The following is a 21865-nucleotide window of genomic DNA, read 5'->3' as shown; positions in this document are numbered from 1 at the left end:
ATAAATAAAATCTTTTTTTTAAAAAAATACAATAATGGAAATTAAAACTGCAAAGATGGAGCTTCCGGGTTGGTGGACACATCCAGATACCAGGAGGGTAGCATGCCCTGAGAACATCAAAGCTCCATGCTACCACATGCCCCTACATTTTGCCCTATGCATCTGTTCATTTGTTGTTTTTGAGTTGGAGGAGAAGGCCATGTGAAGACAGAGGCACAGACTGGAGTTATGTGGCCACAAGCTAAGGAAAAGTTATAGCCATCAGGAGCTGAAAGTGGAAAGGAAAGATTCTCCACTAGAGCCTTCAGAGGGAGCATGGCCCTACTGCCACTTCAACTCAGACTTCTTGGAGTTTTTGACTCTGAGATAATAAATTTCTGTGTTTTAAGCCAAGAACAAACCCCCAAGGTCAGATCCCTGCTCTGAAAAGATGGCTCTCAGACTTGGCTGCACATTGGAAACACCTGAGAAAGCTTAAAACAAAAAACAAACAAACAAAGAAAAAAAAAACACTCCATACTCCAACCCAGATCAGTTGAGTCATAATCTCAGGGGGTGAGATCCAAGAATCAGTTCCTTAAAATGCTATGCATACAGGATTAGGAACCATTACTCTGGATCAGGGATGAGCAAACTGTGGCCCTCAGGCCAAATCTGGCCTGCCACCTGCTTTTGTAAATAAAGTTTTATTGGAATACGTGCACACACACAAAACCTAAGGCCCAGTTTAGTAAATTAGATTCTGATGAAAAGAGAATTAGGAAACTGGAAGAAGAGAAACAATATAGATTACAGTGGAAATTAATGAAATAAAGAATAGAGAAGCAATAGAGAAAAATCAATGAAACTAAGTTCTTTGAAAAGAGCAAAAAAATTGACAAACCTTTAGCTGGAGTAGCCTCCCTCCTAAAAAAAGACTCAAATTACTAGAATCAGAAATAAAAGAGGGGACATTATTGCTGACCTTATGGGGAAAAATGATTATAAAAGAATACCATAAACAACTGTATGCCAACAAATTAGAGAACCTTGATGAAATGGACAAATTCCTACAAAGAAACAAACTAATGAAATTTACTCAAGAAGAAATAGACAAGTGAACAGACCTATAAAAAGTGCAGAGATTCAGTTAATAGTCAGAAAACTACTCACAAAGCCCAAACCCACATGATTTCATCATTGAATTCTCCACTAAAAATTAAAGGAAAAATAATGTTAATTCTTTACAAACTCTTCCAAAAGTTAGAAGAGATGAGAACACTCATTTTCTGAGGCCAGTATTACTCTGATACCAAAACCAAAAAAATATATCACAAGAAAACTACAGACCAGTATCTATTATGAATACGAACAGATTAATTCTCAACAAAATACCAGCAAAACAAATGAAGAAACATATAAAAACAGTGATATACCATGACCAAGTAGGATGAAATTTTGGTCTAACTTTTAAAAATCAATTAATGTAATAATTGTAATAATGTAATCAACATAATAAAAAAATTTACATGTATACCTCATTAGATACAGAAAAGCAGTTGACAAAATCCAACACTCTTTCATGATAAAAACACTCAACAAACTAGAAACAGAAGATAATTTCACCAATATGAAAAAATACTAAAAACCCACAGTTCACATTATACTTAATGGTGAAAGACAGAATGCTTTCCTCTAAGGTCAGGAGCAAGACAAGAATGTCTGATCTTGTCAGTTTGATTCGACATTGTACTGGAGTTTCTAGCCAAGGCAAACAGGCAAAAAAAAAAAAAAAAAGAAGCAAAAGACATCCAGATTAGAAAGGAAAAAGTAAAACTATCTATTCACAGATGACATGATCTTGTATACAGAAAATCCTAGAAAGTTAAATAAAAAACTATTAGAACTAATAAATGAATTCAGTGGCTTCAGAATGCAATTGATGTACAAAAACCAATTGTATTTCTATATATAAATGCAATGAACTATCCAAAAATGAAATTAAGACAATTCCATTTATAATGACATCAAAAAAACAAAATACTTAGGAATAAATTTAATTAAAAAGTCTAAAATGTACACTCTGAAAACTATAAAATATTGTTGAAAGATATTAAAGAAGATCTACAATTATAAAAAAATTCCATGTTCACAGATTGGAAGACTTAACATGGTTAAGATGGTGATACTCCCCAATCTGATCTATAGATTCAATGCATCCAAACAGAATCCCCAGCTGACTTTGTAGAAATTGACAAGATGACTGTAAAATTTATTTAGAATTGTGAGGGACTTAGAATAGTCAAAACAATCTTGAAAAAGAATAAAGTACGACTCATACTTCCTGATTTCAAAACTTACTACAAAGTAACGGTAATCTAGACATTGTGGTACTAGCACAGGATAGACATACAGATCAATGGAACACAACAGAGAGTCCAGAAATAAATTCATATGTCCATAGTCAACTAATTTTCTACAAGAATGCCAAGGCCATACAGTAGGGAAAGAGCAGTCTTATCAACAAAGGGAGCTCTGATAGCTACATGCAGAAGAATGAGGTTAGATCCCTTCCTCACGCCATATATGAAAACTAATTCAAGGAAGATCGAGAACCTAAACATAAGAACTAGAACTATAGAACTCTTAGAAGACAACAAATAGGGGATGCTTGGGTGGCTCAGTCAGGTAAGCATCTGCCTTCGGCTTAGGTCATGATCTCAGGGTCCTGGGATCAAGCCCTGAGCCATGTCATCGTTGGGCTCTCTGCTCAGTGGGGAACCTGCTTCTCCCTCTCGCTCTGCCCCTCCCTGCCCCCCTCCACTCGTGCTCACTCTCTCTCTCTCAAATACATAATTTTTTTTTAAAAAAAAGAAGACAACAAAGGGTAAATCTCCTTAGATTTGGCAAAGGATTCTTTTTTTTTTTTTTAAAGATTTTTTATTCATTCATTTGAGAGAGAGAGAGCACACAAGAGCACGTGCAGGGTGGAAAGTCAGAGGAGAGGGAGAATCAGACTCCCTCCTGACCATGGAGCCCACTCGGGGCTGGATCCCAGGACCACGGGATCATGACCTAAGCCAAAGGCAGATGCTTAACAGAATGAGCCATCCAGGCGCCCCTTGGCAAAGGATTCTTAGATATAAGCAACAAAAGAAAACAAAAAAAAGATAAATTAAACTTCTTCAAAACTAAAAAGTTTTGTGCTTCAGACAATACCATCAAGACTGTGAAAAGACAGGGGTAGGGAAATGGGTGAAATAGGTGAAGGGGATTAAGAGTCGCAAACTTTCAGTTCTAAACTAAGTTATAGAGATGAAAAGTACAGCATAGGGAATACTATTAATAATATTGCAATGATGTTGTATTGTGGTGAGCACTGAGTAATTCATGAAATCATCAAATCACTATGCTGTACCCCTGAAACTAATATAACACTGAATGTCAACTATAATAAATTAAGTAATAATTTCTGTAATACATTCTGTAATAAATTAAGGAATGTGAAAAGACAGCCCACAGAATGAGGGGAAGTATTTGTAAATCATTTATCTGATTTGTATCAGGATCTTATATCCAGAAATAAAAATAATCTTACAACTCAAAAATAAAAAAAAAATTTTTTTTAAATGGGCAAAAGATGTGACTAGTTCTTCCAGGATGATATACAAATAGCCAATAAACATATGGAAAGATGTTCAAGTCACTAGTCATCAGGGAAATGCAAATCAAAATCACAATGAGATACCACTTCACAGACACTAAAATGGCTAGAATCTGGGGGGCCTGGGTGGCACCGTCATTTAAGCATCTGACTCTTGATTTTGGCTCAGGTCATGACCTCAGAGTGGTGAGACTGAGTCCCGAGTTGGGCTCCACACTGAGTGTGGAGCCTGCTTAAGATTCTCTCTCTCCCTCTCCCTCTGTCCAACCCCACCTCCATGCACTCTCTCTCCCCGCCCCCAAAAATTAATTTAAAAAATGGCTAGAATCAAAAAGTGAGATAATAACAAGAGTTGGAAAATCTGTGGGAAAACCCTCATACACTGCTGGTAGGAATTGAAATGATGCAGCTGTTTTGGAAAACACTCTGGCTGTTCTTCAAATGATTAAACACAGAGTTAACTACGTGGTCCAGCCAATCCATTCACATATATACCTAAGAGAAATGAAAACATATTCCACACATAAACTGTACATGAATATTTGTAGCCACATTATTCATAATAGCCAAAAGACAGAAACAACCCAAATGTCATCAAAGGACAAATAGATCAACAAAAGGTAGTATACACTGGAATATTACTCTACAAGATAGAAAGATAGAAAGCAAGATTAGTGGTTGCTTAGACCTGGGAGTGGGAGATAGGGCGATTACCCAACAATCCTTTCCCAGATTCACCCATTATTAAAATTTCTCCCATTCGATTTATTATTTCCTATTTAGCCAACTATATATTTGTATATATATTTATATATGTGTGTATAGAACATATTTGTGTGTGTGTGTGTGTGTATACACACAATTTTTTTCTGAACCATCTGAGGGTATATACATATATATATCTCAAATCCTGAAATATTAGGTCATATATATATTAGGACCAAGAGAGATATTCTCTTTCATAACCACAGTTAGGGTTGCTGGACTTAGAGAACCTTGGGCAAATTTCCACAAAAAAGAATGAAATCTCGCCATTTGCAACAATATGGATGGAGCTAGAGAGTATTATGCTAAGTGAAGTAAGTCAGTCAGAGAAAGACAAATACCATATGATTTCACTTAAATGTGTAATTTAAGAAACAAAACAAATGAACAAAAGAAAAAGAGAAAGAGGCAAACCAAGAAACACTTTCGGAGAGGCAAACCAAGAAAGAGATTCTTAACTATAAAGAAGAAACTGATGGTTACCAGAAGGGAGGTGGGTGGGGGGATGAGTGAAATAAGTGATGGGGATTAAGGAGTGCACTTGCTGTGTTGAGCAGGGGGGTGATATATGGAAGTGTTGAATCACTATGCTGTACATCTGAAACTAATATTAGGCTGTATGTTAACTGAAATTTAAATAAAAACTTTAAAAAAAAAAGAACTCTGGGCAAATTCCAACAGAAATTAAAGCTTCTGAACTTTCCCTGATTAGGAAAACTATTATACACCCTCTTCTGGACACACTTACACACTATTCTTTGATCTGATGAATTCTGGGTCTCTTTGGTCACCCCTCAATTCCTAAGTAATAAGCCAAAGATGGTGGGCAAGGTTTCTGGTAAACGTTGTATGTTATAATCTTATTGATAAAAATGAGGGCTGGTTGACTCTGGTATTGAATTAAAACTTGTATTTCTCCAGTCTTTTATACTTGCCTTATATAACTCCATCTCTTGGAAGTTCTCGTGATTTAGTAGTGTTTCTCAGAATTGAATTAAATTTAAGAATTGTCTTATAAAAACCACTGCTTATCAAATTAAATGTGTAGAAATCATCACTGGATCTTGTTAAAATATAGATTCTGATTCAGTAGAATTGGGATGGGGCCTGAAATTTTGTATTTTCCAGAAGACCTTATAAGAGGACCTACTCTGTGTAGCAAGGTTATGGCCACTTATGTCACAATCAACAGATATTTGTTAAATATGTAGGGACCTAGGCCCTATCCCAATGTGCTGATTCAGAATCTCTGGGGCAGTGACCAGGCATACACATTTTTAACCAACTCCTAGGTAGATTCGAGAACCAATGGTTTGTGGGTTTGAAATTGCCCTCCACCTTTTTCTCTACTTACTAAGTTTTTGTCCTTCAAAGCCTAGTGCTTGTCACTCCTGCTGCTTGTTGCTTTTATTGACCACCTTAGACTCTGAATTCTTTAACAGTTGTCTGCAGTAAGCATTTGCTGTTTATCACCGGCTATCTTTTCTCGCATATATCCTGTCTCCCCAGACACATTTTATTTTTTGAAATGAACAGTTTTGTTATATACTTTCTTACAGCCTCAGCTCCTGGCAGAATGCTTAGCATAGAGTAAATATTTAATTAACATTTGTCATGGACAATAATGGTGATGATAGTGAACGAGTAATTTCTTTTCAGGACACGTGGCTGTTTCCCAGGCCTTGTGTGATTAAAAGAATCTGCTGATTCCATAAAGGAAACCACCCAACTGCTTAGCAAAGACTGTAAATGCCAACTGTGGCACGTTATTTTTCAGGAATTGGCACTATGATCCTTCTGTACCTTGGTAGCTTGGACTTTATTATGGTAAATGGCTTGTTAAAGGAAAGAAAGTAATACTTTAAATTTATTATGTCTTTTATCTGTAAACCTGAAAGCACTCTAAAGCCATTTATTAAGTTACTGTATAGCCATGGTGTAAATATCATTACACTCTCCTTACAAAAAAGCTGACTAGGGAAAGAGCTGTAAGATACTCGGCCAAATTCACAGAGCCATTTTACGAAGGCCGAACCAAGAAAATCAGCAGCAGCTGAGTGTCTGACAGGTAAGCCTTTCTCGGCACCTGCCCCCCCCTCCCCCCCCCCCCGCCCCTGCCTCAAGCTGTGTGACTTTGCAAGGTGAGCGTTCCAGAGGAGAGAGGCCAAACTAAGAAGAAACTGAAGATTATTTCAATAATCTCTTCTCTTCCTCCGTATGCCTATTGCCACTGCTCTTTGTATCCCTCTTTTGACGCTTGTACATTGTTGGTTGTGTCACGGTTAAATGCTGACCCATCTTCCCTCCTTAACTTCCTTGTCTATTTTTGCTGTCATCTTGTTCTCTCTCCTCCTCCACTGCAGCAACAAAAAGAACTGCCAGCAGAGGAGATCTGAAACGAGGTTGGCACCCTGGTTCCATCACTTAGGAATTCCGCCTCTTTGAAAAAGTCACTTCACACTCTGAGGCGTTTTCCTCTTTTGTTTGTAAAACAGGGATAGATCACGCCCACCTACCTCACAAGATGGTTGAACGATAGAACGCGATTCGTAAACTGTAAAGCATTAAATGGATACCAGTGGTCCCCTTACTGCATCAGTCGTGGTTTAAATTAATTTAATTCCAGGGCCACATTGCGCAGCAAAGCGGGGACAGGGTGTGTCCGTAGGGAACAGCCTGGAGGCAGATCTTTTTCCTTTGAGGAAAGGGAGAGCGCGGAGCTGCTGGGTGTTGTAGTCTTTGCGGCAGTCTCCACAGAGCTCGGAGAAAGAAAAGAACTACAATTCCCATGAAGCCGTGCGGAAACAGTCCCTTGCACCCTCCCGCCAAGCGCGTGCCCCGAGCTGAAACGGGAGGGAGAAGGGGGTCCTACGCGCGCGCCGGGGGTCCACAGAGCGATCGCTGAAGCGGGATGCTGGTGGTGGACGTGGCCGCTGACTGAGAAAAGGAGACGTGTGGAAGTGTGTGGGGACTGTAACAAGGATAAGACGCATGGCAAGAGGCAAATTAAAAAACAACCCAACGCCTCACCGCCCTAGCGGATCCTAAAACGTACTACTGCGGAGGCACCGGGAGCGCGCTCTTAGGCTCGTGCCTCACGCCCCAGCGACTTAAATCGGCAGGGGCGGGAACGGGCGGGGCCTGTGGCGCGGGGGGGCGGGGCGTAGGGCGGCGGCGGCCGCAGCCACGACCCAGACATCTGGGACTGTTGTTGTTCTCCCGCGGTGGGATCGCCTCAGTCCGTTCACGCAGAAAGAGACCCGGAGCTGGTTTGGTGGGAGCAGGCGGCCGCATCCCCCCTCTCTCCAGCTTCCCAGAGCTGCAGAAGGAGCTGGCTCAGACACCCTGCGGTTAGTCGGTCTCCGGTGCCCTTCAGTGAGGAGGGGGCGTCAGAACCCTGGTGAGCGCATCTCAGGCCCCCCCCAACCCAGTGTCTTCGCCGGCCCCCCAGGCCCTCACACCCCAGTCTGGCTGCCATGGCTGAAAATGCAGAGGGGGACCTGAACTCCAACCTGCTCCACGCCCCCTACCACACCGGGGATCCTCAGCTAGACACGGCCATCGGGCAGTGGCTCCGTTGGGATAAGGTGGGTACCTGGTCAGCCCAGCATCCGCCCTGTCCTCCCGCGCGCCCTCCCACACGCAGTCCTCCTTTTCCCGTCCCCACCCGGTGCTCGGCAGGCTGCAGAGGAGATGGCTCAAGCCACCGGGCGGGGACCAGAGGAGCCGGGCGTTGCCACCCACCTATGCCTGGGCTTCCTCCCCGGGACCGTCTGAGCCGGGCTGCTGGTAGTCTCTTCCTTTTGCAGTGCGCGGGATTGCAGCCTCCCTTTCTCACCACCGCCCCCCCGCCCGCCCTTGAAGTGCACGTCGTCTCTCTCTCTCAAGAAATAATTATTATTATTATTATTCTCATCATCGTAAGTTAAGCCCTTCATAGAGCTATTTCTTTTCTTCTCCCTTGACTTCCTTCTCTGCAAACCTGAAAGTGGTTTTTGGTACCCTTTTTAGATGTCTCTAACCGCTCTCCGCTTTACTTCTGGTCTGGTGTGTTTCCACCTTCCGTCGCTAGGTAGTCGCTGGTCTTTGATCACTGCCTGGTATTCTCTAGTATCACCTTTTGCTCTTGAGAAAGGTAAGACTTCTCTTACCTCTTTATTTCCCTCGCCGGGTGTTATTTTCTGAAAGTATCCTGTTCAAAGAATCATGTTTTCATGGTTTCATTTGATGTTCCCGATACGGAAGTGTTTTTGCTTTACCCATTCCTTTTCCTCCTCTACTCCTGCCACCCCCTCCAAGTTGTTGGGGGTGATTTCATCATGTGCAAGCATACGGGATGGATCTGTGAAAGCCAGAATTAAAATGCAGCTCTCTCACTTGTAGAAGAGACCGCTGGTGGCTCCAACGGAGGAAGATAATCCAAGCTTTTGCTTTGTCAAGTGCTTTAAATGCATTTGTTGAAGTAGAGAAGGGAACGTATTTAAAATGGAATTACTAATAGTGAATTAAGGAATTAGTATGGCAGTATGTGAAATCATGTACAAAAGAATTGCCCAAAGGATTTGCTTTCTGAGAAAGTCTTATTTTCACTTTGCTCAGTCATTTAATGCATTTAGCAAAAAATATTTATTGAGCATTGGGTAATGTTTTCTGAGCCTGTTAGGAATGAATACTAGTGGTGAGGAAGTAGAAGGGGTTCTGCCCTCAACAAGCCTTCATTTAGCAGGTAAGACCAACAAATAAGCAATTACAATAAGTTAGTTACTGTTACTTGGTCATATGCATCTTGGACATTCTGTTCTTCCTCTAGAGTCTAAACCAGTGCTTCTCAAACCTTCAAGTGCTTACAGATCACCTGAGGATCTAAAATGGAGGTTCACATTTAGTAGGCTTGGGTAGGGTCTGAGATTATGCCTCAAGACTGAGCTCCCAGGTGATACCAACGCTGCTGGTCTGTGGACCACACTTGGAGTGGGAAGACTCGAGTGTTCAGATTCAAATATCAAATGAAAGAAAAAACTCCCTTATTATAGGATTTGACCATATAGGTATATTTTTTAAGTCAAGTGTGCAGAATTTGTGATATCCCATTAATTACCATAAGGATGTGTAAAAAGCAAATAACTTTAAAACCATTTGCCAGAGATCAGCTTAGTACGAGAGCTAAGGCTTAGCATACAATAAAAACAAATGTACTACAAATTGACTATATAAATGTCTTCAGCATGGAAACCTGACCAGATTACAAATGAATGATAACCTTATATGTTTAATATGGCTAATATTTTGTTTAAAGCCATCAGCTTTCATTGGTATTTTCCGGAAATGAATGTTGTTGGGCACTTATTTGTCCCTGAAGAGAAAGGAAGACTCATGAAATTTGAAAACACTGGTGGAATTCCAACACAATTTAATTTACTAGTAACTACTATGTATGTCAAAGCTTTTGATCCCAGCAATAGGAATTTGTTTTCATTGCCATGGATGAGATCTTTTGTTGTTTTTGGTGCTAGTTTTGACCATACTTTTCCTAATGAGTCCTTGATTAATTTTTTTTTTGTTGAATGAATTAATATTTACTAATTGTCTATGTTGTGCCTAGATATTGGGATATATGGAAATATAAAAAGACTATAAAATGTATATAAACATAAAAAGATAACACTAGGGCAGTATTGGTGGCAATTAAACGTTTTATAGGCAGTCCTTATAGGAATCCAAAAGTAAGGGTGACCCGTGGACTGGGATGATCAAGGAAAAGTTTATGAAATGGGGTACATATAAAAAACCGAGGGGAGCCTTCACTGAAAATGGAAGAGAAATTCTTAAATTATATTTAAAGTGCCCTCTCTATGTAGGATACTAGCTAAAAACCTGTGGGAGATACAAAAATGAAATAGATAGGGATTGTATCTTCAGAGAACTTAGAAGGGGAAATGAAACAAAAGCTCACAAAGGGAGCAAGTAATAAGTGCCCTTAACGGAGGAATAAATCTAAATAATTTAAATAATTATTTAATAAAAATAAGTAATTAATTGGCCCCTCATAATGGGAAATGATCCCTTTAATTGGTAAACAAAGGTGTATTTATTGTAGATTGATAGTGTGGGTAACCTAAGCTCTCTCCCAGGGCACTGAAATTTAGAGTGCAGAAATGTGAAATAATAGATCAAACTTACAACATTTCTTACATTACATGCTGACAACAAATATAGTCTTTTAGAAAAGAAACTGATTTAATACCTGATTAATATCTATTTAGTGAAACAAAGGAACCTATCAAATGTGGCTGATTCTTAATGACTCTGCTTGTCTAGATCACCAAAATTGCTAGTTTTAGCCTTGCTAGGGTGGTGCACTTAGAAAAATCGTCATGAAAAAGTATTATTTGTGCTACACTTTACGAATTAGTTAAAATTTAGACTTTTACATAGAGAGGAGCTCTTTGAAGCCGAGATAGAAACTTTGTGTACTTAGAACATTAGTTTCTGCTTCAGTTTTGGGTACAGAGAGAAAAATTATTGGAAAGGTATGTAGAGACCAGGTCATAGAAAATCTTCAGTATGTGTTTAGTGGCCTCGAATAAGGTGTATGTAAGTGTTAAAAAGAAAATAATGCAACAAAACAGGGTTTTTATTGGGGCAGTCTGGGGTACCCCACATAGTTTCTCTGAGGTGGCATTCTGTTGGTAAATTTACTATAGTTCCCTATCTGACCCTCAGTTTTTGTGCCTTCAGACGTTGTTAGTCTGTCTTGTCTCAGGATGGGTTCACCCTACTCAAGAAACTGAAATTGATGTCTGAATTCAGAACGTAATTTTATTAATTTATGGTACAGATATAAGTGGATTTGTCTCTAGTCAGGGTATTTTCTAGATGCACCATAAGGGAAGTCAAAGAATCAGAAGATTTTTAGTGATCATGAAATCAGATCACAGGGACTCAGATATATGCCTAACTGCTCAACAGCATTGGCCTGTAATAAGTGAATGCATCCATTTCTACGATGGGACTATCCTACCACTGGAACCCAAGTCCGAGGTTCAAGGTGTTCCCCCTCCCGGTAATGACTTTAAAGATGACTCTTGTAAAGTGCTCTTTCCCTTCTATGCTCAAGGGCTAAGTAAGGCTCCCACTTTCTTCCCTACTTCTTTCTTTCAACGTTTTCATACATTCTATCACATCATAGACCAGTCTTGACTGGCCTAGAAGCCAGATTCTCTTTAACACGATAACTATCACCTGTTCCTGATCTACTGGAAATTTTAACTTTTTGAAAGCAGGTATAACCAAGATACTGAGTACCGTTCAAGTTTGGGTGCGTGAATGTGTGGGTGGGGAGTGGGACAGGACACAGGGCAGCGCTGTTCAGCCAGTTGGAGCAGCAACAGCTGTATATTGACAAAATGTTCAGGCAGAGATTGGCCATGGCATTTTGAGAAATAGTAAGTAGAGCACTCTGGTCTCAAAATGTAGGTCTGTGTTGAGAAAGGGTAGAATGTAAAGCTAAAGATGAGTTAGGTTAGGTTAGGGTTATGAAATGCCTGAAAATAGAAATAAAAGACTTTAATCTGAGCCAGTGATTTTCAGATATCTAGCAGTGAAACTTTGTCAAGCAAAATATAGCCCAGGAAACTAGTGGTGAACCAATTCCCTTTTAAATCATCATTGTGTGATGGAAAATATACCCAAGAAGCACCTCTACAAAGGTGGCCAAGTGTAATTTCATTGTGTAGAGACCTAAAGGAGTTGTGGTCGAGCCTAGACCAGAGCTCGTATCTGCCACGTAGTTCAATCCAATTTTTACAATACTAGTTTATATTACTTTTTTTGCTTCACATTTTTCTAATTAATTTGGTCTTTAATCAATGAAGAGTACAGAATACATATGGCTTTATTAATTTAGGGAAATATTAGTACTTACTAGTCGAATTTGTGTAATGTTTCGAACTTTGTAAAATGATTTAAATCTCATTTGATACTCACAGCAAGCCTGAATTGTAGGCAAGCTAGGTAGTAGTTATCCCCATTTTTACAAGTAAAGAAACTCAGTTTCAGAAAAGGTAAATGACTTACTCAGGGATGTATGACTTTTTTTTTTTTAAGATTTTATTTATTTATTTGACAGAGACAGCCAGCGAGAGAGGGAACACAAGCAGGGGGAGTGGAAGAGGGAGAAGCAGGCCCCTAGCGGAGAAGCCTGATGTGGGGCTCGATCCCACAACGCCTGGATCACGCCCTGAGCCGAAGGCAGACGCTTAACGACTGCACCACGCAGGCGCCCCAGGGATGTATGACTTTTAAGCAGTAGAGTTGGGACTAGAACCAAGGTTACCTGACCTTTACTCTAGTTTTCATATCACTGCACTATACTCTATAACCTGAATATTTGGTAAATGTTAGTGACATACACCAGGTTCAAGGACTTCATTAAAACCATTTTATTGGCTTTTGTAAAACCTGAGTAGGATGTAATTGCAGAATAAATGTCATGGAATTTTTTTAAAGAGCTGCATTTGCGGATCAACGGTTGCTGTGGTCTCCCTGGCAACAACATTCTCCCTCTGTCTGAGAAACTTAGTACATATAAATAAGGGTTTGAATTTATTTTACTTCTTAGAAATAAAATTCATTTTTTAAAATTTCCATACTTCTTACATTTCCCCCTCAGTTTCCACCATTTCATCTTCAGTGCATTTTTATTTATTTGAAAGAAATACATGCTTGTGATAAAAAAAAAATACAAAACGGAACATAATAGAAAACAACCTAACCACTTCTTCTCATGTTTGATTTGCTCCTTAGAAGCTATTTTTAGCTGTTCGTTTTTAGTTATTCTCATGGTTACCATCAAGAGACTAAATAATATGCTAGTACCAGTAGTCCTTGACTTATTTTATGTATTATTTGTCAAATACATGCTATAAAAACTCAGAGCTCGCTTACATGACTCTCTACGTCTCCTAAATTTCAATAATTATGTTTTAGTTATTCTTTTAAAAGTTTAAATAATGTACGTAGTGCTAACAAAATCTACAGAGCAATAAGCCCAACTCACAAATCCAAAGCTCCCCATTACGCATTTTATTTAAGAGGACACTGGCACTGACATGGACAAACTACCCCAATGTAAAGAAATCCCAGACGACTATAGTGCCCTAGATTCACACTGGGCTTCAAGAAATGTATCTTGAAAAAGAATGCAACATGTATGCCATGAATAATAAAAAGCTGAAAGATGTTAATGATAGGATAAAGATGGTATGTTTTTCTGGCAACAACATTAAAAAAAGAAAAGCAGTTATCCACGGATGGTAGAGAAGGGAGGGAAAGAGGGAGGAAAGGAAGGAAGACCCGAGTAAGCAAGTTATGGTTTGAACATGAAGCATATGAAAACAGGGGATGATTTTGGACAACAAATTGATAGAGCTTAAGAAAAAATTCCTTTTGATCTCAATACTTTCAGGAGACATAGGTGGGCCTATACAGAAGCAAATTTTATCCAAACGCACTACAGGGATTCACAGTGAACAGTATTTAGATGATCTTTTAACCCTGTGTTAACACTATGTTCAATTTTGTGGATCATCCTGAAGACAAAACCCAAGATTTAATTATTTTTTATTGTGGTGAAAAAACACATAACATAAAATTATCATCTTAACCATTTTTAAGTGTACAGTTCAGTGTGTTAATTATATTCACATTTGTTGTGAAATGGATCTCTAGAACTTTTTCATCTTGCAAGTCTGAAACCCACCCATTACCTAAGTCCGTTTTGCCCCTCCCCCTGGTCCCTGGTAACCACCATTCTACTCTTCCTATAAATTTGACTACTTTAGATACTTCATATAAAGAGAATCATACAGTGTTTGTCTTTTTGTGACTGGTTTATTTCATTTAGCATAATGTCTTTAGGGTTCATCATGTTGTAGCCTGTGACAGGATTTCCTTCTTTAAGGCTGAGTAATATGGTATACCATATTTCATTTATCCATTCATCCATCAGTGGACATTTGGGTTGTATCCTCCCCTTGGCTATTGTGAATAGTGCTACTGTGAACACAAATATGTAAATATCTCAAGACCCTGCTTTCAGTACTTTAGCTATATACCCAGAAGTGGGATTGCTTTGTTTGTGGGAACAAAATGTAGATATTATTGGCATAAATAGGGTTTTGGCTTTTCATGCTACTCTCTGTCTTTCAGAAATATGTTGAAATTTCATCTACTCTTCAGTACCCATTGACCCCTTCCCCAGTTCTTTTTGCATTGTGGGTTTAGTCCTTTTATACTTTTACTGTCATTTAAAAAATTCTCAGGAAGAAGGGGAGACAAGCGTCTAAGTCTTTCATCTTCAACTGAAACTCTCTATTATTTTCGCAAATTAAAAATGTACTTAAAACTGGAAGCAACCAAATGTCCTTCAGTAGGTGAATGGGTAAAGAAACTTTGGTACTTCCAATCATGGAATACTACGTCAAGAACTAAGGATGTGCTGTATGGTGACTAACATAACATAATAAAAAATTACTATTATAAAAAAAAGAAACTTTGGTACTTCCATGCAGTAGAATATTATTTATTGATTTTTTAAAAAATGAGTTATCAAGCCACAAAAAGAAGCAAGCCATCAAGCCACAAAAGCACAGTTAAAGAAACTAAATACTTACTACTTAATGAAAGAAGCCATTCTGAAGAAGCTACATACTGTATGACTGCCAACTATATGTCATTCTGAAAAAGGTAAAGCTATAGAGAAAATAAAAAAAAATTACCAGGGGAAAGGAGGGAGTAGATGGCGCACAAGGGATTTTTAGAGCAGTAAAGCTATTCTTGTATGGTCCTATAATGCATAATACATTCTGTATTTGTCAAAACCCATATGTAAACTATAGACTCTAGTTCATAGTATTGGATCAGTATTGGATCAATTACAATAAATGTACCACAATAATGCAAGATGTTCACAACAGGTGAAACTTAAGGGAACTCCCTGTACTATCTGCTCAATTTTCTGTAAACCTAAAACTGTTCTAAAACGTAAAGTCTAGGGTGCCTGGCTGGCTCAGTCAGTAGCATATGACTCTTGATCTTGGGGTCATGAGTTTCAGCCCCAAATTGAGGGGTAGAGCTTATTTAATAAATAAATGTTTTAAAAAAGTGAAGTCTATGAATTTAAAAAATATGTATGTACTTCAAAGGGAAAGGATTCATATTCGAAAGCACATCCTTCTTTCCCACCTGAAATTTTCAAAATAGGTAGACTGGCTTCTTCTGCTTTTTATTTGGGGGTCCTCTTTGCCCTATCTTTTCTTTCATAAAGGATTTTTGTTTAGTTCCTTCAGAAACCTATGTGGATATATCTTTTTTTTAATAAATTTTATTTTATTTTATTTTTATAAAGATTTTATTTATTCGACAGAGATAGAGACAACCAGCGAGAGAGGGAACACAAGCAGGGGGAGTGGGAGAGGAAGAAGCAGGCTCATAGCGGAGGAGCCTGATGTGGGGCTCGATCCCATAACGCCAGGATCACGCCCTGAGCCCAAGGCAGACGCTTAACCGCTGTGCCACCCAGGCGCCCCCTATGTGGATATATCTTTGATCTAGAATTATTTTCCCCTCTCTCTTTCCTCCTATTTGAAAAATCTGAGAGACCCTGGAGAACCTAATGAAAAGGAATTTGTCTCATTTTGTTCTTTCAGATTTTGCTTGTAAGATACATTGAACTAACCAAAGAATTTAAGTATTATATTCCACCATTTCAGATTTTCACAGTTCCTCCCTGGATTATCTAAATTAGATTTCTTTCATCCTCTTGGAGAGACGCATGATTTGCTTGTTTAATTGTTTTTACATATTTCATGTGTCTGTTTATTTTTTATAAAAGTATTTTTCCCAGGGGCGCCTGGGTGGCACAGCGGTTAAGCGTCTGCCTTCGGCTCAGGGCGTGATCCCGGCGTTATGGGATCGAGCCCCACATCAGGCTCCTCCGCTATGAGCCTGCTTCTTCCTCTCCCGCTCCCCCTGCTTGTGTTCCCTCTCTCACTGGCTGTCTCTATCTCTGTCAAATAAATAAATAAAATCTTTAAAAAAAAATATTTTCCCCAAAATAAGAGGTTGAGTGCAGATTTTACTAAAATAGTTTTTCATTAGTCAATTTCTCTCCACTGTCAGTTAGTAGTAAGGCTGCTGCCCTCTGGTGTTGGGAGTTAATGGAGAAAATATTTCTCTGGTAGAAAAAAATATAGACAGGTGGGTACTATATCTAATCCTGCATGTGATCCTTTACACCAGATAATTTAGAGAGCACTGGATCTTACCAAACAAAATTATGACTTGGTCATATCAAATGCCCAAAAGAATATGAAAATTATAATGTAAATGAAAAATCCTGTGCTTCTCAGGTACATAGGCCTTTTAGCTTTCAGCTAACCAGAAGATCTCTTTAATGTAAATAGTGGTTTTATTTTGTAGTTTCTGCTTCACATTTTTCTCATGTCACTTTTCCTCTGAAATGTTTCATTATTTATGCAGGTAAAATTTTGAAAAAGACTAAATGCCCACCAAAGGGGAAAGGATAAACAAATTGGAACACTGCAACAGTTGAATACACTAGATCAGGGATGAATGGATAAAGAAGTTATGGTATATATACACCATGGAATATTATTCAACCATAAAAAAATGAGAGAACACTACCATTTGTGACAACATAGATGGACCTCAAAGGCATTATGCTAAGGGGGAATAAGACGGACAAGAAAAAGACAATATGATCTTACTTACATGTGGAATCTAAAAAAAACCCAAAAGACCAAAAAACACACCAAACTCATAGAGAGGTCAGATTTGTGGTTACCAGATGGGGGGGTTTGTGTGCAGAATTAGAGGAAGGTGGTCAAAGAGTACAAACATCTGGTTATAAGATAAGTAAGTACTAGGGATATAATGGACAATATAATTATAGTTTACACTGTGTATGATGTATTGGAAAGTTGTTAAGAAAGTAGATTCTAGGGACGCCTGGCTGGCTCAGTTGGTTGAGAGTCCGACTCTTGGTTTTGGCTCAGGTCATGGTCTCAGGGTCGTGATATCGAGCCCCACGTTGGGCTCCGTGCTCAGTGGAGAATCTGCTTAGATTCTTTTCCACCCCCTCTCCCTCTCCTTTTGCCCCTCCCCCTACTCTCTCTAAAATAAATAAATAAATCTTTTAAAAAAAAGAAAGTAGATTCTAAGAGTTTTCATCAAAAAGAGAAATTTTTTTCCTTTTCTTGTACCTATATAAGACGATGGATGTTAACTAAACCTATTGTTCTAATCATTTCACAATACCTTGAATAGCATAAAGGTTGGGGTGCCAACACCCCAAACAGTCAAAAATCTGCATGTAACTTTTGACTCCCAAAAAACTTAATAATAGTCTGCTTTTGATCAGAGGCCTTACTGATAACATAAACAGTTGATTAACACATATTTTGTATATGTATTATAAAATGTATTCTTACAGTTAAGTAAGCTAGACAAAAAATGTTATTAAGAAAATCATAAAGAAGAGAAAATACATTCACAATTCTGTACTGACTTTACTGAAAAAAATCTGCATATAAGTCGATCTGCTCAGTTCAAACCTCTGTTGTTCAAGGGTCAATTGTATATATAAATTAAACCATCATGCTGTATACCTTAAACTTACACAGTGATGTCAATTGTTTCTCAGTAAAACAGGAACAAAAGCAAAACAAAAATAGATCTATATGTATTGAAAGGATCTCCAAGATATATTAAGTGAAAATAGCAAGTTATAGAACATTGTGTGCAATTTGATACCATAGATATAAAAAGACAGAAAGCAAAACTACCTATCTATACATATGGAGATGCCAGTAAAGGTCTGGAAGGATACATCACAACAGTACTAGCTCACCCCACAGGAGGGGCCTGGGACTGAGGGTAATAGTCAAAGACGTCTTTAGCTTTCTGTATTATTAGTATTTTTTTAAACTAGGAAAACGTATTGACATAGTTCAAAATTAATAATATTTAAAATACAAATAAAGAGGGGCACTGGGGTGCTCAGTAGGTTAGGAGTCTGACTCTTCATCTCAGCTCAAGTCTTGATCTCAGGGTTGTGAGTTTAAGCCCTGCATTGGGCTCCATGCTGGGTGTGGAGCCTACTTAAAAAAATAAAATAGAATAAGATACAAATAAAGAACAATTAACGCTGCTTTTTAAGACCCATGGAAATTCAAAGTTAGGAAGACTACATAAGAAGTTGAATTTGAGCTGGACCTTGAAGGATAATAGGATAGAAATAGATGATGAGTATGGGGACAGAAAATTTAAGGTGGAAGAAATAGAGGAGTAAAATGGAAAACGAAACTGATCAGGGAAATGAAACTGAATGGGCAGCATACAAGAATAATGAAGATTTTCTTTTAGTTTAAGCGTAGCGTTTGTGTTGGACTGCTGTGGCAGTGATAATTATGTAAAGGAGGGGCACCTGGGTGGCATCTGCCTTTGGCTGAGGTCATGATCCCAGGGTGATCCCTGGGTGGGACTCCCTGCTCAGCGGGGAGTCTGCGTCTCCCTCTCCCAATGATCCTCCCCGGGCTCCTGCCCTCACTCTCGCACTCTCTCTCTCAAGTGAATTAAAAAAAACACAGAGAGAGAGAGAGACTACGTAAAGGAAAAAGGAAATCTCTTGTTTATTGTGTGATCATGTGCCGGATGTGTTAATAGATGCTTTCATGTAAAAAAAAAAACAAAAAAACTTTTAATCCTTCCAGGATTGTTTGAGCTAGTTATTCTCATTTTTTAACCCTATATACAAAATTGAGCTCAGAGAAATGGGAGTATTTGAATCTAAAAAGATTTTGATCTCTGGCCTTTGGGATCTGATTCCCACCCTTCCTGACCTTTGTATTTGATGTAACCGGAATTGGACTCTATTGTTAGTTCTTGGCTGATGAGTCTAGCAGTAATTCGGATGAGATGGTTTGGAGATGTGATGGAGGGTAGCCTGGAGACTCTTCTAGAATTATGGATAACAAAGTTTCACATTAGGATCATTACAGAGCCTTCCAACAGAATTGAAGAAGTAATGAGCCTTTCTAACAAATTGACCTCTCCTTTTTAAAAACACAGAGAATGATAAGCATCTCCTATTTTGTCATAATGTTTTGCTAAATTTGAATCAGGTCTCCTTTTTAAAGAAATAAATTACATGTTCAGTTTAAATTCCCGTATCCACTTTACTGATCCCATTCTCCTCCCTTCTACCTTTCCCCAAAGTAATGAAGGCGTACCTAAGAATACTAGAGTTTTGTCTAAATTTCCTGTTTGTTTGAAAAATAGCTTTGTTTTTCATTTAATCAAAGTAAAGATAACCCTGGAAGCTAAACAGCTCCTTTAAAAGAAAAAATCACTTAGTCAAAACTATTTCAATGCCTGAAAACACTCAAATCAAAATTAAAGATTTATGTTTTTTATAACATACAAATACTTATATATTTATATTTAAATATAACTTTTGAAAATGTGGATACTGTTAACCTCTCCCTAAATAGTACCAGAAGCCATAGTTCCTTGACAAAATGCAAGTCAACAATAAAATAACATCAAATACAGCCCAAGATGCTCGTTAAGTAGAAATGTCATATTTTATAAGGGTAGTAAGTTTCATACTAGAAACTTAGATTCATACTTAGAATTAATTATTTAAATGCTCTCTCTCCCAAACATCGAGGAACTTTTACATAATTATCAGGAAAAACTTGACAGTAAGAGTTGATATTCTGTAGTACAACTCACACCCATGAATTTATTTTTGTAACTTGCATATCTTTTTTAAAAAAAAAGCCCGCTTCTTAAAGAGAATTCAAGTATCTTTCAAGTATTGTATTTTTCACAGTAAATTATATTTTTCAAATGTGTCATCTATAGAATTATCAAATCACTGTTTCATACTTAACATAACGTTGTATGTCAATTATACTTCCGTATGAAAAAAAAATTTAAAGATGGAGAAATACAATTTAGAATTACACAAAGACCCTTAAATGGGAAAAACTATTGGTTAGCAAGAGTGTATTTTGGACTCAGTAAGGAAGCATCTGGTTGGGAAAACATGTTCTACTCCAGGTCCCTAGATGTGGAGCTTCAAGCTGGCTGACCCTCAGAAGTAAATGTCACTTGCGTTTACCCTTCCGATTTTCAGACTGCAGTTTCCTATTTTAACTTCTGTTTAGAAATAAACTTAAATATTTTTTCTCTGTAGTTACATAAAACTGGCATTTATTGTTTAGACACCAGCCTCTGTCAGTAACATTTTAAAATGGTATGTGTAGCTTTGCAATTTTTGATATATTTGAGCCACTAAAAAGTCAATTTTGTATGTTGCCTCGTTTTTAGATATATAACAATATTAGGATTTGGGCTGTGAATATATATTATGTTCTTTTAGATCTGTTCTAATCTTCTAAACAATGAAGGTCACATTTTAAATTGTTTTTATGCTGTTAGGTTTAGTACTAGAAGATTAATAGAGTAGATCCAGGTTGTATAAAACTTATACAAAGGTTTATAAATGAAGTAGGAAAGGAGATTTATAGGTGAATTCCTCATTGACAAACTTGATTTGTTTTATGTAACGATGATTAATTACTTTTACATACTTTTATATACATTTACATTTACATTTATTACGCGTAAACAATACAGAAACCCTCTGATTATGAACAGAATTGGTTCAGAAAAGCTTGGGCGAGTCCAAAATAATCCTTCATAAGTGAGTACTAATACTTTCATTTCACGGCAGGCAGAGTTGGAGTGACTTTGGTCTGGTATATAGTTTTATTCACATCTCTAAGAGTTTGTAAGTGCTGCATTTTTTTTTTTTTTTTGGTAAATTAGTTTTTCATGTTTTCTTTGAATTCGGGCCTTATGGACCTACACCATGGAAAAAACAGAACTCCACAGAGTATTATGTAAGAAGACACCTTCTTTTCTTCCTTTCAGCCATATAAAGTTGCAGCAATCCATAGGATTAGAACCTAAACGAAAATTTTGGGTAAACAGGGAAAATTTGAAAATAATGCACGGCTTTAATTCTGTACTCTTTAGCTTACTGATTTCCTACTAAACAATCAGCTTTATTCCTGATGAAATATAGAAAATGCTAGCAGTCACTAAAATCTTTCTGGATTTTCTGCAGGATTACTTTTTTGGGGTACTAAAATTATTAGGATTCTAGAATACACTAGTTCTGAGAAAATTTAGTTCTGATTGAATGTATTTACTTTCTTTTTTTTTTTTTTAAGATGTTATTTATTTATTTGACAGAGATAGAGACAGCCAGCGAGAGAGGGAACACAAGCAGGGGGGGTGGGAGAGGAAGAAGCAGGCTCATAGTGGAGGAGCCTGATGTGGGGCTCGATCCCATAACGCCGGGAT

The 21865-nt window shown here is 38.0% G+C and overlaps 1 protein-coding gene and 1 long non-coding RNA gene across 4 annotated transcripts in view; one reads left to right on the top strand and one right to left on the bottom strand.

Moving 5' to 3' along the window:
- Window positions 1–7094, bottom strand: part of LOC123804190 (uncharacterized) — a 66937-nt gene extending 59843 nt beyond the window's left edge. For both annotated transcript variants that reach the window (XR_015726933.1, XR_015726934.1), the window contains exon 1: window positions 6925–7094. This is a non-coding gene — a long non-coding RNA (uncharacterized LOC123804190). The remainder of the gene's footprint in view (window positions 1–6924) is intronic.
- PGM2L1 (phosphoglucomutase 2 like 1) overlaps window positions 6419–21865 on the top strand; it is a 48409-nt gene continuing 32962 nt past the window's right edge. Inside the window, exon 1 of one of the 2 annotated variants that reach the window (XM_087868159.1) lies at window positions 6419–6476. Coding sequence is in view for 1 of the 2 variants with exons in the window: in XM_045816231.2 (XP_045672187.1) it covers window positions 7885–7995 (111 nt within the window). In the remaining variant the exon portion in view is untranslated. Of the gene's footprint in view, window positions 6477–7566; window positions 7996–21865 lie in introns of those variants that run through there. The other variant, XM_045816231.2, reaches the window with a different exon arrangement.

The sequence above is a fragment of the Ursus americanus genome, chromosome 16, assembly GCF_024610735.1.
Source record: "Ursus americanus isolate L20-20 chromosome 16, mUrsAme1.1.p, whole genome shotgun sequence".
Lineage (NCBI taxonomy): Eukaryota > Metazoa > Chordata > Mammalia > Carnivora > Ursidae > Ursus > Ursus americanus.
Note: the sequence above shows the minus strand (reverse complement) of the source record. Positions and strands in the feature narration are given on the sequence as shown.